The sequence below is a fragment of the Heliangelus exortis genome, chromosome 5 (genome assembly GCF_036169615.1).
Source record: "Heliangelus exortis chromosome 5, bHelExo1.hap1, whole genome shotgun sequence".
In the NCBI taxonomy this organism is placed as follows: Eukaryota; Metazoa; Chordata; class Aves; order Apodiformes; family Trochilidae; genus Heliangelus; species Heliangelus exortis.
In genome coordinates, this window is record NC_092426.1 from 2,837,479 (window position 1) to 2,855,184 (window position 17,706).

At 52.7% G+C, this 17,706-nt stretch overlaps 1 protein-coding gene across 1 annotated transcript; it reads left to right on the forward strand.

The window, feature by feature from the left end:
* The first annotated feature begins 123 nt into the window (after positions 1 to 123).
* GPR137C (G protein-coupled receptor 137C) lies at positions 124 to 16,391 on the forward strand. Its single transcript, XM_071745172.1, has 7 exons — positions 124 to 629; positions 7,468 to 7,511; positions 8,221 to 8,449; positions 12,211 to 12,360; positions 12,988 to 13,110; positions 13,234 to 13,349; positions 14,244 to 16,391. The coding sequence occupies exons 1-7, from the start codon at positions 243 to 245 to the stop codon at positions 14,413 to 14,415; spliced, it is 1,221 nt and encodes a 406-aa protein (XP_071601273.1). The 5' UTR covers positions 124 to 242; the 3' UTR covers positions 14,416 to 16,391.
* The last annotated feature ends 1,315 nt before the right edge of the window (positions 16,392 to 17,706 follow it).

The following is a 17,706-nucleotide window of genomic DNA, read 5'->3' on the forward strand; positions in this document are numbered from 1 at the left end:
CGGGCGGGCGGCGCAGCCGGGCGGGCGGGCGGGCGAGAGGAGGAGGAGGAGGAGGAGGAGGAGGAGGAGGAGGAGGAGGAGGAGGAGGAGGAGGAGGAGGAGGAGGAGGGAGAAGAAGAAGGGAGGAGAAGAAGGGAGGAGGCGGGGGTCTCCTCTTTGTTGCATGGGGGTGTCCAGCCGGGGCTGAGGGGAGGGGCGGGCACGGCGAGCGTCGGCGGCCCCGTTGCCTCCCGCTTTGCCCCATGAGCCCGCCGGCGGCCCTCGCTGAGGGGGCGGCCCTGGTGCAGGGGGCTGCTGCTGCCGCTGCTACCGCTGCCGCCGTCCCTTACGCCGTGGAGCTGGGTCTGACCGTGCTCCACACGGCGCTCTACGCCGCCCTCTTCCTTTTCGCCTACCTGCAGCTCTGGCTGCTCCTCTACTACCGGGAGAGGCGGCTGAGCTACCACACGCTCTGTCTCTTCCTCTGCCTGCTCTGGGCAGCCCTCAGGACCACCCTCTTCTCCTTCTACCTGCAGAACTCCCTGCAGGCCCTCCGCCTCCAGCAGCCCTTTGCCCACTGGCTCCTCTACTGCCTGCCCGGCTGCCTGCTCTTCTCCAGCCTCTGCCTCCTCAATCTCTATTTCGCTGAGGTAAGTTGGGTGTTTTTTCGTCTTCTTGTTTCTCTTTCCTTTGAGAGGGGATGCTGGAGCTAAAGCTTCTTCTTTAACCACCCCCTTTTTCTCTTCCTCCCCCCCCCCCCCCCCTCTCCCCTCCATTCCCAAACTTGGAGCTTCCCCGAAGCTTTGGGAAGTCTGCCCTGACCTGGGAGAAGATGCTGAGAGGGTTTTGTCCTCGGTGTGGGTTTTAGGGAAGGTTGGGGAGAGGCAGGGGTGTCCCCTGAACGCAGATTTGGGGATGAGCTTTGAGGAAGAGGGGGGGGGGAAGTGGCAGCGAGATGATGTCCTGAATCCCAGGCTTGGGGGTGGGGAGGGATGGGGGTGTGTGTGTGCGAGCTAAAAGTGTGTCCTGAATCCTCCTGCCATCGGGCTGGGGGGTGTGCCCTGAATGCAGACCCCAGAGTGATGGAAAACATGCCCTGAATTTGGGGTTGGGGGGTGCAGAGATGCTCCCCGGGTGGGGCTGTCCCCTTCGTAACCCCACGAGGGGTGACAGTGCCATGGGGGATGCGGCGGGGGGGAGGGAGGGTGTCTCTCGGGGAGGACACGGACTGTTGGGGTTGGGGTGGTTTTTTTTGTGTGTTTTGTTTTATTTTTAATTGATTCCCCTTTTCTAAAGGGGAGCAGAAAGTGGCAGCAGCAGGGGCTGCTCTGGCCTGGAGTGATGCCAACCATTACGTCACCAGCTAGAGCCTCTTCTGCTATTGTTGCTGCGCTCCCTCCTTCTCTCCATCTCTCAGCCCTGCTGTGGAACTGGGCTCCTTGTTTTCTCTTCTGCAGCTTGGTGTCAGACACCCCCTCCCCCTAAAAAAAAAACAAACCCCATAAAAAAAACCCCGGCAACCCCTGAAATCCCCTTGCCCCTCCGCAAGGCAACAGCCGGGGGCTGGAGATGTGGAACCCCTCTTAGGACAATGATTGCTGCTGGGACAGTGCAGAGCTGTTTGTTATTGTGCCTGAGCTCTATTCTTCCTTTCTGGGGTTAGCCAACACTTTATTTTGTGTTTTTTATCTTTCTTCTCACCCTCCTTTCTCCAAGCCCTTTCACTTGTCTTCATCTTTTTTAGAGCCTCGGCTCTCCCCTCCCCTTCCTCCTCTCCTCTTGAATATTTTGTTTCTGCTCCAGTTTCTCATGAGCAGAGAGCCCTTTGCTTGCCTGCCTTCCAGTTTGGTGACTTGTTTCATAAACAGGCAGTACTTTCCTTCCAGCTTTGTTGTTGTTGTTGTTCAGATTCTTTGCTCTGCAGCTCTCTCAGCTGTTTGCAGCCTCACAAAGGAATCGCTAACACGCAGCGAAATCGCTCCATCGCTCCCATGTGTCACCCAGGGGAGTTATGATTTCATTTTCCTGAGGACATCAACATTCACATGATAATGGGAGACTCGGAGCAGTTGGGTTCTTCAGCTGGTTTGGGGGTTTTTTAATTTTTTTTTTTTATTCCCCTCCCTCCCCATTTGACATAAACACCTGGAAGCTGGGGTAAAAAAGCTGTCGGCGTTGGATACGCTGCTGAGCGAGTGGCAGCAAAATAACAAATGGTGCAGAGTGTGCATAATCCATCTTGTCTGGTTAAAGGGAGCCTGACCTACCCGTTGCTCCAACCAGGAGGTGTTTGTGTCACTTGAAAAGCAAGCTGAGGATGGGATCTCATGTTTTCCTGTTACAGGGTGGCTGGATCCCTGTTTTCCTCCAAATCGCTGGACCTGACAGCAGATTGGCCTCTTTGCAAGCTCATTAAAAAGCTCTCTTGAAGAACAGCAAATTCAAATATGTTCTCAGGCTTCCCTTCCTCCCACAATCTGTTTTTTCAGTGGGCTCTGAATATACCCCATTTCTTTCTCCTTGAAGACCTAGAGCCAAGGGAAATCCTGTCTGAGGAAATTAAAGCTCAGAATCTAGAGTGGGGAAGGCTGAAATGACTTGTTAAAATGTGTCTGAGTGCTTGGGTACAGAAGGGCTCTGACACTTGGCTGTCACCAGCAGAAAGAGTGTCCAGCACACCATGGTGTTTGTAGGTGTTGGAGAAAAAGTGCAGCTAGGTGGACTGAAAGCCTTTGGTGCTTTCCTGGCTTCCATTTCAACAAAATAGATGATGCTGAGCAGTGATATTTGGCCTCCTCTTCTTGAGGAACAGGCTGATAAAATTAGCCCAACCTCTTGACAGAAGGGTGCCATGTGCTGGGAGCTGAGACATGCCTGGCTTGGCTGTGGGGCTTCTCTTGGAGCACAGGAGGAATTGTGCTGGGAGGGCTTAGGATGGAATGAAACAAAAATTGTCACTCCCTGGAGGAAGGGGAGAAGCTCCTGTGAGTGGAAGGTGTGGAGGTAACTGGTGTGTTTACCAGAACCTGTTGTGGAGGGCCCAGTTCTGAAGTGCCACTGGGTTGCAGCCCCTGGAAGAGGATTGGGCTTCTGGTGCTCCTGGGGGGGCAGCACTGGGGGCTGAGATGTCCTCAGACAAAACCAGGCTGAATCTGTGCTGAGGGCCTGGCTGATTGTCTTTGTACACAGTGCCTCCTTTGTGGGGAGGCTGGAGAAATGGCTTCTGCCTTAGCAGTGGAAGAAAGCAGTGGCCTGTGCTGTGTTATTTGAGCTGATCCTGCTTGATTCACAGAGCTCCCCAGGCTTTGTACAAGCTGAGGAGGAGATGGTGCTGGGTGGGGGGAAGAACTCCAGGAAACACCAAATACCCATGGAGAGCAAAGTGTTATTTTGTACTCCAGGCTGTTCTGGGGCTGATATTCACACTCCTGCAATTGCCTGGTGTTCCTTCTTTTTGTGGGGAGAGTCCATCCTCTTCCCATCCCTTCCCAGCCCCTCAGATCCCTGAGGGGACACAGAAGCCTGACAAAAAGTCTGGTGGATGCTTATTTGGTGGTGACAGTCTTCTTTCTTTTTTTTTTTTTTTTTTTTTTGTCACTGCCTTATTTCCACCTGGAACCCCAAGAGGTGTGGTGTGATGTGATGCTTGGGAGCATCTCTTTCAGCTTGTAACAGGATGAGTTCTTTTCCAGGAAATCTGGAGTTCACAGCCCATCAGGTCAAGGATTCCTCAGATCCACTTGGAATCTTGCCTCAGGCTGGCAGAGCCCCTGCTCAGATGTCCACCCTAGGGTGCTGCTCTGCCTTGATTTTTGGAATAGCTCCTCTGCTGCCAGCTGGGCAACTTCTTGAGCAATGTTACCTTTCCCAAGAGGGAAAATGCTACCTTTGCCAGTTCCTGCTTGCCCCCAGGTCATGCTCAGGAGGACCCAGGCCATGGAAATGGAGCCCCAGCAACCTCCATCTTGAGCCTTCCAAAGATCTGGAGCACTTGGCATCCTGGTCTCAGTTGGGAATCAGCAGCTCTGTGATGAAGGCTTTGAGCTGCAGTGGGGAGGTTCTGCTCTGCCAAACTGGTGTGGCCAGAACCCTTCACCTGTCTGGGTTTCTCTGGAGTGCTCCAGCTGATTAGATGACATCAGCCTCTGTCATCCCTTGCTGCTTTAATTGCACTGGAGCAGGATAGAGCAGGCATGGATAGAGCATCCAGCCTGGGAGCTGCTTCTCTTTGCTGTCCTCTCCCTACCTGATGGGAAAACTACAAGATAAAAAAAAAAAACCCAAACAAACCAAAAACCAATCCCTTCGTTGCTTCTTGCCTCATTTTGGAGACACTTCCCTTGTTTTGCAGATGCCAGGCTTGTGCCTCAGAGGGACAGCTGGTGAGGGGTCACTTCTACTCCAACCTGCTCCATCCTGGAGCTGCTGATTCCCAGGGACCCCGTGGTTCCTGAGTGAACAGGTGGCTGTGCAGGCAACCAGCTATTCTAGGAAATCAGGGGACACACAAGTTGCACCCTGTGTTTGTGATGGCACAGGATGATCCTGGGTGTCAGTGGAGATGGTGAGAGATCCTCCTCACAGAGACTTCCACTCTTTTTTTTTTTTTTTCCTTTGAGGGATGGGTGAGGGCTTGAACACTTGTTCTGGGGTGCTGTCCCAAAATAGTCTTGTCTGTCCTCTGCTCCAGTGCTCACTGCTGAATGAATGACTGTGATGAGAGAAGGGATCTGTCTGGGGAGGGCTGGTTTCATGGCAAGGAAATATGGCTATGGCTTCTGTGTTGAAAGCCCCAACTCCTGACTGCTTGGTGGGGCTTTGATTTTGTCACACAGACAGTGACAATTTGCTGGCTCTCCTGGATCTTTCAGATCTGGTGGGAATGGCTCTTCTACCAAAACCAAGCTGGAAGGTGCTGTCTGAGGCTCAGGGGTAGGGCTGAGGTCCTGAGTGTGGTCCTTAGAGCCATCTGTGGGATTCAGGGCCTGTCACTTATCTCCTCTCAGCAGCTCTCACACCTCCAGGACACCTTCTAAGGCAGAATGTCTCACAGTGCTTTAAAAACATGCCCACAGCAAGTTGACTTTCTGGGCTCAGTGATGTGAGCAAGATAATAATTCTTCTGAAAAATTATTATGAATTTTTATCATCACAAAAATAAAAGCCTCCAGCATCACTTTGAGGTCTGGAGCTCTTCTTGGCCTCTGGAGCTGATGTGGTCAGAGGACTCCTGGCTCCAGTAAGACAACTGAGATTGCCTGAGTGCTATAAAAGGCTGGAGTGAATGTTCTCAGTCCTGCTGCTCTGGGCTAGCAGAGACCTTCTTGTTTCCAGCAGGCAGTGGTGTGGGGCTCACAGCTAGGAGCTGGAGCAACTGTTCAGTTGGCAAGGGTTGCCACTAGCAACTTGGCATAATGGACCTGTTTGAGGGCAGGGGGCTGTATTTCCTCTTTTTTTGAAGAAGAGGATTACCTCGGAGCTCTCTGCCCTTGCATCTTCAGAGCAGAACCCTCCCCATCAGCTGTCCTGGGGCTTTGAAAGCAGCAGAGCCTTGCAGGACTGTCTCAAGGGTAAGAACACTGCTGGTGTCACCCACAGACCCAGCTCCTTCCTGAAGAGAAAAAAAAAAAAAAAGCAACCTCCAGGTGAGCTGTGTCTTCATAACAAACATCCCTGTAAAGTGAGCAATGCCTCTGCTTTTTCCTGAAGATTCCAGGACTTAAATAGCTGGAGGAGAATCAAAGTGTGAGGCTGGTGCTGTGGGCTCCCTCTCTGCTTTTAGTGGCAACAATCCAAGTGCAAGTCTCAGGTTGCTGTTGCACTCTTAACCCTGAGACACTTGGTGTGCCTTAGGCCCCAGGGCTGGAGGGCAAGGTCTTGGGAGCCTCTTTCCCAGAGCTGCTGTTACCTTCTCTCTCCTTTCTGCCAGCCAGGGGCAAGTCCCACGTCCCTGCTGGGCTGAGGGGCTGCTCTCTCCCTGGGTGACCAGCTGGACAAGTGGGTGCTGAACCAAGAGCTTTCCCAGCTGGGTGTCCTCAGTGTCTGGTTTTATACTCCCAAAGTGCCTGAATGTCTGTAGCCTCCAGGCAAATGAAGGACAGAGGGGGATTTGGGGATTTTTTTTTTTTTTTTTTCAGTTTTGAAGTCACCTCCTGGTCCTTCTAAGGTCCAGGTTTCCTCTAACTCAGATCAGCTGTGGGGCTCTGAGTGGATTATGTGCTTCTCTGGGCTGGACTAGGCTAGGACAAGAGGTCAGAGGGTTTTGGAGGCTGCTTATAACATTGTGTCCCTCAGCCATGGGGCTGGATTCCTCCCTCTGCTCCAGAACTGTCTTCCCACCAACTGCTTCTTGAGTTCATCCTCCCTCAGAAGGAGGGTGAGGAGCCAGCTGGTGCCACTGGCTTCTGTAACAGGGTTGCTGAAGCTGTCCAGTGCCCCATAGGAGGGCTCTCAAGTGCTTAAAACTACTATAATGGATCAGAAAATCCTCAAATCCTGAAAGGTCTCTGGAAATCCTGTTGGCAGGAGCTGATTTCTGAAGCTTTGGAGTGTCAGTGCTGACTGGAAGGCAGGAGCTGGGAAATGATGCTCTTTAAGGTCCTTTCCAACCTCAACCATTCTGTGATGAAATCCCATCAGGAAAAAAAAAGCTGACTAAGGTTGCCTTGGAAGAGATGAGTTCATCCTTCACTGCAGCCACAGTCTGGGAGCTGACAGGGAGGACTTTGTGCAGAAAGAGTGAAACTCAACCTCCTCCACACCCGTGCAGTGATCCCACACCTGGTCCTGTGCTCAGGTACCAGTTGGTGTCCCCAGGATCTGGCTGGGTGACTCTGCTGCTTCCCAATTCCTTCAGATTTTCCAGTCAGGACAGAAGCTTTCTCTGAGACTGAATGTCACCTCAGCTCTGGGATCTTTCCTGGTGGGTCTGTACCAGGATCTTTCACCTCTGGAGGGCTTTCTAACCATCTCAGAGTTAATATTTAGGTGTTTCTGCTCTACACACAACTGAAGGGTGGAGGAGCTGTGAGCTTCACAAGCTTGTTGCAGCTTACAGGTCCCCAATCTCATACCAGAGAACTGTTCTACATCAGCTTTTTGTCTTCCTAAAGCACAGCAGCTGAAGAGCCCTTCTCCACCAGGGAAACCAAGCATGATTGAGGTCCTAAAATGTGCAGCATGGAACACTGGGTAAAGCAGATGTATTTCTGAATGCTCTTGGCTGAATTCCCTGCTTTTTCTTGAAGCCTTTGTCACCCACGGGTTATTAAATATGTTTCTGCCTGTGGGATACCTACATTTGGGCTTGGTTCTTGCAGGAAAAGAGTGCCAGTTTTTCCTCTGAGTGGGTCCAGCACCAGGCTGGGTGCTAATAGATAATTTAGAGTTTTTTCAAGGTGTCCAGTTGGGTGCTGACTACCCTGTTGTATCTTTATGGGGTTTAAACTTTAGGTCATGTTCAGTAACCTGTGCAAATCTTTCCCTTAGGTGATATTCAAAGTGAAATGTGCAGCTGAATTCAACAAGTACAAGTAAGTGAGACTTTCTGAACCTTCAAGAGGGGCTCAGAGACAGCTCCTGCTGCTCTGCTGGGAACTTCAGACCCCAAAGAGTGGACTGAGTTACCAACATTCCTGGCTGTGTTCTGAGCAAGGCTCAGTGCTGTGCCTGGGGAGCTCCAGGAGCCCCAGGGAACCTCAAGCAGATGCTGCATGTCCCCAGAAATGTCCCCAGGGTCCCTCTGCTAGCAAAGCAGATGAAGTCTTGAGGTCATTCTAAACTGTCCCAGCCCAGAGAAGCTTTGCAGGATGAGGCTGGAGCAATAGGTGGGACCTGTGTTTGTGCAGGTGCTTCCAAGGAATTCTCAGGGAATCCCAGAATGGGAAGTGCAAGCTCTGGTGGCTTTCACTAGAGAAGTTGCAGTGGTTGTGATGACTCAGAGCTTATTGACTGAAGTGAATGCAGAGCTGGAGCAACACTTAAAATCTGCAAGATAAGAACCTGACTGTCAGAAGATGAGGCTTGTAGCTCCTGACTACTCACACCACTCATGCATTAGGAGAGCAGCTCAAACTAATGCTCTGTGGACTTGAGCTGTCAATACAACCACTGACACTGCCTGGTCCCACAGCAAGCAGAGCACTGGGAATTCTTGGGAAGGCACTTGGAGAGTGGTGCAGAATGAGCTCAGTAATTTCTTGACTCCAACTCCCATCTTTTTTCCCCCTCCAATCTCTCCAGGGTCCTGTTGTATTTGGGCTCCATCCTCACCAGCCTCCTCTTCTTGGTTGTCAACTTAACCTGTGCAATGTTAATCCACGGGGAGGTCCCAGAGACCCAGCTGAGGTGGACAGTCCTTGCCCGTGCCCTGCTCAACGACAGCCTCTTCATCCTCTGTGCCATCTCTCTGGCTTGCTGCATGTTCAAGCTGGGAAAGATGTCTTCAGCAAATGTCTACCTCGAGTCTAAGGTAGGTAAAAACCTTCCCAGCCATCCTGGGACTGCACAATCCTCAGCTGGATCCTCAGCTGGGCCTCTGTGTGCTTGTGCTGCCACCTGAGCCACTCTTGCTCCAAAACTCCTTCCAGTGGAGCTCTTGGACTTCTCCCTCTAGGTGGCAGCTCCTGGACTTCTCCCCCTAGGAAGGAAGTCCAGGATCTGGGATAGGATCTGGGGTAGGAATGAGGTGCCCTGCATGGTTTGGGGCACACACTGTCTGCAGCTCTGCTGGCCCAGCAGAACACTTAAGTGCTGCTTGGTTTTTTTCACATTTAGAAGTATCAGTGAGGGTGTGACTGGAGGGGAGGCTTCTCCAAGAGCAGCAGCCCCAGTTTCTGTAGCCTGTGGTCACTCAGTGAAGCCTGCAGGGTAGTGTTACCTCTGCCAGATGCATGACAGTTCTGTGACAGCTGTAGCTGCCTGCTTGCTGGGGACAGTGCTCACTTCTCCTGCTTGAGATGAGAAACTCAGAAAGGGAGAAGTTGCTGGAGGTGCTGCCCCAAGGCAGAGAGACAAGTGAAGGTCTGAACATACCCAGCTCTGCTCAGACAGGTAGGAAAGTGGATGAGCCACCAGCAGTCTCATCTCAGAGTGGCAGTAGGCTGCAATTAATTGTGCACTTCAGCTGCCTCCTCTTCTTCTGGGAAGCCATTTCACCCTTAGCAAAAGCAGGGACTCCAGGGGGGTCCCTGGCCTGGTCAGAGGGACAGACAGCAGTCATTTGATGGGCCTAGAAACACCTCTAGGAAGGACTGGAACAGCTGAGCAGAGTTGGGCTCAGGGAAGGCAGCTGCCTGGCTCTGCTCCTTCTGTTTAAATCACTGCCATGCCTGGCTCAGGTGAGAGGCTGCCCAGAGCTCTTGGGGGCTGTTTGGTGCCTCTGCTTCACTTCAGGAAGAGGCTGAAGAAAGTGACAAAACCCTTTGCAGCAGCCACTTTGCTGCAGTGACATTCTGGAGCCAGACAACCCTCCCTGCTCCTCAGCAGCCCCTCTGCATCACCCCTTGATGTGACTGTGGTCCCCATCCCTTCTTTTAGAGAGAGAGCAACTGCCAGAGCTGTCAGGGTTGAAGCTGAGACCTTTCTGCCCTAGAACTCTGGGTCTCCTAAGCAGTGGGGAGCATCAGTGGGTTGCCCAGAATCCAGGATGTGTGGCCCACGGGTGGCCCCTGTGACAACTGTGCCCTGAGGCTGCAGCCAGAGGATCTGAAGTGAGACAGAGGAGCCACAGCTGAGCCAAGAATCTGCTCAAATGTCTGCTCCCATGGGCCAGGTACCCAGCTCTGACTGGCTCTGGACACTAATTAACTTCCCAAGTTCACCCAGTAGTAGTTTACAAACAGAGTAATCCTCTAGTTAGCTGCCTGAGGCTGCCCGTGGGGCCTTGCTCTTGCAGGATGTGCTCTGGAGCAGCCTCTGCTCAGGTTGAACACTCAGCCTGCAGTAAAGGTCTCTCGTGTTCAGATGTCTCCCTGGAGGCACCCCCTGCCTGGGTGCTGTGGAGGAGCTGCAGGAAGAGGGTGTGGATGGACAGATTCTTGTCCTGCCTCCTGAATTCCAGCTGTGAGCCTGCTGAGTGGGAGCAATCCAGGGGCTGTGAGGCTGCTGCCTCCACTGCAGGTAGGAAGGAAGGTTGGAGACATTTGACACTTGAGAAGGAGACTCTGTCACTGAGCTGCTGCCAGAGCCTGTCCTGGGGTTCCTGTCTGCTGGAGCTTTGCTTCACCAGCCAGAGCAGGCTGCCTGCTTTGCTCCCTGCTGCACAAAAAGGATCTGGACAGGCTGGAGAGGGTCCAGAGAAGAGCCAGGAGGGTGATCAGAGGACTGGAGAACCTCCTGAGAAAACTGAGTCTGAGAAAACTCCTGCCCATGATCCAGGACTTCAAGGGGGGTCCAGAGCAGCTGGAGACTCCCTATGGACAAGGAGTCCTATGGACAAGACAAGGGGCAATGGGCACAAGTTGCTCCTGGGCAGATTCCCATTGGACACCAGAGGAAAATGTTTCCCCATGAGGACAGTCAGAGCTTGGAATGGTCTCCCAGGGGAAGGGGGGGATTCCCCCACTCTGGAAAGGTTGAAGTCTCAGCTCCAGGGGGTGCTGAGACATCTCAGAGAAACAAGAATCTGAGAAGGGTTGGAGCAGATGGGCCTTGGGGGCCCTTCCCACCTGACATTCCATCATTCTCTGTGCTGTGGGGGTGTCCCAGGGACTCAGCTCTCAGCAGCACTTTGCATCCTGACACTCCCAACGTGCTGATTCCTGTGAGTGCTGTAAAGTGAGGAAACCTGAGGCTGGATGTGGAGCAGGTCAGTGAGAGGAGCTTCCTGAGCAGATTGTCTGCCTAAAGAAAAAAAAGCAAAAGGCAGGGCAGCTGGGGAGATGGTGGTGGCTACCAGTAGCCATCAAAAGGCTTCCTGGGTGTATTTACCAAAGAAATGGAGACACTTGCAGATCTCCAGGGAGCTTCCTCTCCGTTGGCTTCCAGGGCAGGAAACGGGGACCTTCAGAACCCTTGTGCAGCTCCTGCTCTGACAGAAGAGGGTCTGGAACACTGGAAAAAGCTGTGGATGGGTAGCAGGAGGCACAGATCCCCCCACTCAGCCAGCCCTCTGCATGCTGCTCTGCTCACCCCAAAGCCTGGGATTGTCCCCCAGCAGCACTGGGATTCAGGTGCTGGAGCTTTCTGGCTCTTCTCAGAGTTGCTCTCCCCAAATATTTGGGCTCCTTCCCTAGACAGATGTTGTGTTCAGTGCCAGGGGTGCCCAACCTCTGGTGCAGAGGGGATGAGCTGGCTGAGCACCTCCCTGCAGTGCCCCATCAGGCTGCAGAAGCACCAAGCTGCTGTTCCTGTGCTCAGCCCTGGGGAGGCCACAGCTTGAGTCCTGTGTCCAGTTCTGGGCCCCTCAGCTCAGGAAGGAGATTGAGGTGCTGGAGCAGGTCCAGAGAAGAGCAAGGAGGCTGTGAAGGGATCCAGCACAAGTCCTGTGAGGAAGGGCTGAGGGAGCTGGGGGTGTTGAGGCTGGAGAAGAGGAGGCTCAGGGGAGACCTCATCACTCTCTCCAACTCCCTGAAAGGAGGTTGGAGCCAGGGGGGGGTTGGGCTCTTTTCCCAGGCAACTCTCAGCAAGACAAGAGGGCACAAGAGGTCTCAAGTTGTGCCAGGGGAGGTTTAGGTTGGACATGAGAAAGAATTTCTTTCTGGAGAGGGTGCTCAGCCATTGGAATGGGCTGCCCAGGGAAGGGGTGGATTCTCCATCCCTGGAGATATTTCAAAAGAGCCTGGATGTGGCACTCAGTGCCATGGGCTGGGAACTGCAGTGGGAGTGGATCAAGGGTTGGACTTGATGAGCTCTGAGGTCCCTTCCAACCCAGCCAATTCTATGATTCCTCCTGGCTGTTGGTTGAAGTTCCTGAGGTTACCATAGAACAGCAAGGGGTGGGATGGCATCTCTGGATCACCACTTTGAAACTGATTGATACAGTCCTGAGAAGGACACTCCTGGCCCTTGACTTTTCCCTGCTCCTCAGCAGCCCTGGCTTATAGCTGAGCAGTCAGCTCAGCACACAGCAGAGCTCCAACCCAGCTCTGAACATTTTAGCAACAACAAACCAATGTTCTGGGTCATTCTTGCCTTGCATTTAAGGCTGGGGGGTAATCCCAGCTCTTTAGGGAGGGTCTGCATGAAAACTCTTTTTTTTTTTTTTTTTTTTTTTTTTCCTTCCTGTTCCAGGGAACATCTGTCTGCCAGGCTATTCTGGTGGGATCTGTAGTGGCTCTTCTGTATTCCTCAAGGGCTTGCTATAACCTGGTTGCTGTGGCCATATCTCCAGACAGTGTTCCTGGGCCTTTTAACTATGGCTGGGACAACCTTTCAGACAAGGTGAGTGTGTCTGTCACCCTCAACCCAGAGCTAGTAAAGTGGGAGGGAGTTACTCAACCCTCCTGTCAGGCCATGTGTAGGGGAAAGGGGCTGTCTGGGGGTGTTTTGTGTTCCTGAATCCCCAGACCAGGTGGCTCTTGCCTTCAGAAGCCCTGCTTGCTCTGTCCCCCAGAGCAAAGAAATCTTCCTCCATCTGGTGGCTGCTTCTTCCTCCACCTGGTGGCTACTTCAGGTGGGATTCCCTCTTGTGCTGCTCAGCATTAGCCTCCTGGCTCCTCTTTTGAGGAGAAACAAGTCAATTTTATCAGAAAAGCAATGCTTACTAAGGTGTGGCTGCATGCCAGGGGGAGTTGGTGGTGTGGGGAGGGAGCTAGAAGTACCCTGCTAGGAGAAAACTGCAGAGAAGCCTTCATCCCAAAGGGCAGGATGACTACAACCTGTAGTCTTCATCCCAAAGGGCAGGATGACTACAACCTGTAGTAGCAGCTGAGTAAGGGTCACTGTTCAGCTTTACAGCCTCCTCCCTTGCTCGGGGTTTCTCTGCATTCCCAGCTCTGTGCCTGGGAGCTGTGCAGCTCTGCTGATGCAGCTCTGGCTCATCCAGAGACCTCCAACTTCTGTCCCCAGGTGCACGTGGAAGTCAGCAGTGAGGAGTACGTGGTGTTTGGAGTTGTCCTCTTCCTCTGGGAGCTGGTGCCAACCACTTTCGTGGTGCTCTTCTTCAGGGCTCAGAGACTGAGCCAGAACTTGGTAGGTCCCAGCCAGACGCTCCCGCTTGGGTTACCCTGGGGAGGGGGAGGAGCTCCAGAGTCCTCTTTAGGAAGGGTGTCAGATACAGCTCATTTTGTGTCCTAACTCCTTTCTCTTTGGCAGACCCCAGCAGGGATGGTGAACAGTCACAGCTACAGCTCCAGGGCCTACTTCTTTGACAATCCGAGGCGCTACGACAGTGACGATGATTTGTCACGGCTTGGGGCCAGAGAAGGAGGGTAAGCACCCTGTGGGGCAAGGCTGCCCATGTCACTGCCCTCTCTGGGAGGAACAGAGCTCTTGGCTTCTGCTCATCAAAATAAAAAAAAATTTTTTTGGATCTAAGAGGCAGCTTGGGCAAAGGGGAGCCTCCTGACTCAGGTTGGGTTTGTTCCCTTCTGCAGCTCGCAAGAAGTTTTTTTTTTTATTAGAAATGATCAGAAGTGGTTATCACACTGGGTGAAATATGCAGCAGCTCCAGATTAGCAAGATCAGCCCTCCTGGGTGAGACCTCTTGAGTCCTTGCTCAGCTTGAGGAGGGGGGCAGAGGGCTCTTAAATGACTTCCAGAGGAATTTCTCCCCTGGAAAGTGGGGGCAGCCTGGTGCAGTGGGAGGTGTATCTGCCCGTGCAAGAAACCTGGAGCTCTATGATCTTTAAGGTCCCTTAAACCCAACCCTTGATTCTATGAAAGTGATAAAGTGGTGGTGAAGTCCTGGAAGGAACAGGGTCTCTGGGAAACCAGTTGGGACAAAGCTCCTCTGGGACAGAGCTCTCCAGGAACACTTGGTGTGGGAGAGAAGGGTCAGGTACCCCCCAAAAAACCTAAAGAAGAGCCCTGTCCTTCACTTGCTGCTCAGGGCTCTGACCTCCACGTGTCTAGGGGTACAGTGAGGGCTTCAGAGGTTCTGGCTGCTCTTGCCCAGTGTTGTAGGACCTGGTGCTCCCCTCCTGGCCCCCCTTTCCTCCCAGCCAGATTCCTTGGGGATGCTGTGCATGCCATACAAGTGCTGCTTGGATACCCCGAGCAAGCGCCGGGAGCTGACTCTTCCCTTAGCACTGGAGGCTTGAAACTGCAGCCAGATTCCTCCTCTCTGAAGACTCCATGTCTGGTTTTTCTGTCTCTCCTCCCAGCTTGGCCACCCCTCAGTGCTCTGGCTGCTATGGGTCCCTGGCTGGGAACGACAGCTCCATGGTGGGTCCCCACCTCAGCGGGACGGTCCCCGACAGCGCTCCCTTGCTCTTTGCCGCAGGCGGCTCGGAGATGAATAATCACCACAGCTCATACCCTGTGCCACAGAACTGAAGAGGCTCAAGAGGTCCCCTTTCTTCCCAGAAGTGGCATTCTTCATGTATAGGATTGTAACCCTGGTTTTCTTTTTTTTTTTTTCTCCCCCCTTCTTCCCTTCAAGCATCTAAACTCATCGACACAAACATTCCACTACCTGCCGCAGCTGGGAGCAGGACTGAGCCTGTGGCTGCAGGCACTAAAGAAGAGAACTTTTGTGACTTTTTAAGAGGTACCATGTAGCAAAGTGAAGCTGAACTTCTCTGGAAGCTTTTTTTTTTTTTTTTCTTGGTCTGGTCTTCAAGATGTTGGCAGCTAAATGCACCAGAGCTTCCTCACTAGAAAAGAAACATCAAAAATGCATATTTTGCACTTTTATCTGCACACTTGGAAGGAACGACTCTTGCTCAGGCTGTGCTTGGTCTGAGACTGTTCTAGTTACTCTTTTAATTGCACATCCATAGCTGGGAGAAGCACTGTCTTCCTGCAAAAGACGTGTTCCATGAAGTACTCTGCATCCTGACTCACTTGGGAGTGTGAAGCTGTTGTCATCATCTGAGCCTGTTCCAGGCAGGGAATGTCAGAGTGTTCTGTGCCATGGTCCCACCTGCTGGGGCTGAGGTCTGGGGGCTGAGCCTGGTCTTGCTCTGACCCTGCTCTGGTCCTGGTGTCACCCACCCCACTGCTGAACTGTCCCACCTGGGGCTCTGGGCTCAAAGCAGATCCTGTCAGGGGGAGATGAAGTGCTCCTGGTGGTGTGAAGATCCCCATGCTGTGAGCAACCCAGCAGCTGATGGCCAAGGAAAGGGGCTGGCAGGGTGAGAGGGCAAGACTTGATGTGCTGCTGCCTCCTGGGGAAGCTGGAGCTGGGCCACAGCACAGGTAGAACTGGGGCTGCTTTAACCAGGGGGTGGGGGAAGCAATCCTGCTCCTTCCTCCTCCTCTTTGCCCGTGGCAGGGCTCCCCTTTCCCCCCCTCAGTATTAAATTGCATTTAGCAGAATTTTAACCTGGAGTGAGTGTGCTGCTGGGGTCCCTGCTGGGGCCTGGGAGGTGGCTGGAGGGGACAAGCTGGGCACTGGGCTCCTTGCTGAGCTTTGCTGGAGTCCTCCCAGTGCTGCAGGAGCTGTGGCAGCAGAGCTTGGTGGTTTACACAGGGTTGGAGTGTGCTGGGAGGAGGTTTCTCTCTCTTTTTAACCAAAATAGCCATGGTTGGGCTGCCCTGTAGCTCCCCTGGGCTCGTGGTGAGGAGGTTTGGTGTTACTCCTGGTTCCTCCTTGAACCTGAGGTGGGCAGGAGGAAAGCAGCTGTGGGAATGGGCTTGGACAGAGGCACTGGGCCAGAAAGGGACCTTTGGTTAGAACTGGTTCTGACCCACCTCATGCTGCTCTGCTGGTCAAACATCTGACACTGAGGGACCCAGCTGGGGTCAGGGACTTCCCCGTGCAGGGAGGAGGGGGGTGGGACACGGGGCTGTGGTGCTGAGGGACCAGGGGACAGAGAAACCCCAAATGCTGTGTGCTCACCAGGCCTGGAGCTCCGTGCTCTCACACACCCCACCTCTACTGAGCTGTCACTTTGTCACCCTCTCACTCTGGGGGGCCTTTCCCTGCTCACCTGCTTCACTTCTGGAAGAAAACCCAGGAGCAACCCCTGGGGTTTTTTTTTTTTGAGAAAGCTCCAAGGTGGCACCTTCAGCACATCCCTCTTGCTCCACCCTGGCTGCTGGGGCTCTCCTGGCCACTTCAGGTGACACTGGGGACCTGTCTCCTGGTCTCCTGGCCTCAGCTGGGCTGCAGACTACAGGTTGCTCCATCTCAGTCACTGCTTGGCTTCTGGCAAAGCTAAGGAAGGACCTGGAATTGGTGGTTTCCCTTCTTTCTCCTCCCATCAGTCACCAAAGAGGGGAAGCGACGCTGGTGGCCCCTTGTTCCTGCTTCAAATTCCAAAGCACTGGGAGCACTTTAAGTTTTTCTTGGGAGGGAAAGGAGTGTAGTGCAAAAAAAAAAAAAAAAAAAAACAAACCAAAAAAACAAAAAACAAGCAAGCAAACAAACAAAAAAAAACATGAAGAAACTTTAAAAAAAAAAAAGAAAAATAATAAAAAAATCCAAGGGCTACAGGCTCATTGTTCACATTGCACTGAAGCACACACCACCAACACGAGCTTCCTGGCATGAGGGTGGCAGAGGGGGGCAGGGGGTCTGGGTGCTGCTGTACTCCTGAGTGACTGGCAAAAAGTTTGGGGTTTTATTGGTTTGCCTGAAAGTTCATTTCAAACCTTGGCTGCTCCCCCCCCCACCCCCTCCCGGGGTCACTCCCGTGTTTTACTGAAGTAATTTATAGCTGAGAAGTACAATGACTTTTTTAATGCATAGTTGCCTTTCATTAAACTTTTATTTTGTTGTTGGGTTTGGTTTTGTTTGTTTTGTTTTTTGGGGTTTTTTTGGGGTTTTTTTTGGTATGGTATAAGAGTGTTTTGGCTGTGCAGTCAGGCAGCAGCTGGCTGCAACAGGAAGCTGTGGCCAATGAATGTACCTGTTTGTTCTTCACTAAACTGTAACCAAGCACTACTATGTTGAAATTAAAAAAAAAAAATAATTAAAATAAAATTTAAAAACAAAAACCAAAACAAAACACACACAAAAAAGGGAGTTTCTTCTTCCAGAGCAGAGCCACTGAAATGCTGGGAGTGCTGGAGCAGCTCCCTGGGAAGCCAGGCTGAGGGATTGGGGTTGTTCAGCCTGGAGAAGAGGAGGCTCCCAGGTGAGCTCAGAGCAACCTCCCAATATCTGAAGGGGCTGCAAGAAAGCTGGGGGAGGGCTTTGGACACGGGGGGGTAGGGAGAGGACAAGGGAAATGGGTTAAAACTTGGAGAGAAAGGGGAGATTGAGGTTGGAGATGGGGAGGAAATTCCTTAATTTGAGGGTGCTGAGCCCCTGTGCCAGGTTTCCCAGAGAAGCTGTGGCTGCCCCATCCCTGGCAGTGTCTCAGCCCAGGTTGGATGGGGCTTGGAGCAACCTGGGCTGGTGGGAGGTGTCCCTGACCATGGCAGGGGGTGGCAATGGAGGAGCTTTAAGGTCTCTCCCAACCCAAACCAGTCTGGGCTATGGCATCCTTGCCTTGTGTGGTTTTGGTGAGCATTAGAGGAGGCTCAGGGGAGACCTCATCACTCTCTCCAACTCCCTGAAAGGAGGTTGGAGCCAGGGGGGGGTTGGGCTCTTTTCCCAGGCAACTCTCAGCAAGACAAGAGGGCACAAGAGGTCTCAAGTTGTGCCAGGGGAGGTTTAGGTTGGACATGAGAAAGAAT

Coding starts and splice junctions, on each gene's coding strand:
- GPR137C (XM_071745172.1), top strand. CDS start 243: ATGAGCCCGCCGGCGGCCCTCGCTGAGGGGGCGGCCCTGGTGCAGGGG. Junction 13,111..13,233: donor AGAGACTGAGCCAGAACTTG/GTAGGTCCCAGC, acceptor TCTCTTTGGCAG/ACCCCAGCAGGGATGGTGAA. Junction 13,350..14,243: donor CTTGGGGCCAGAGAAGGAGG/GTAAGCACCCTG, acceptor CTCTCCTCCCAG/CTTGGCCACCCCTCAGTGCT.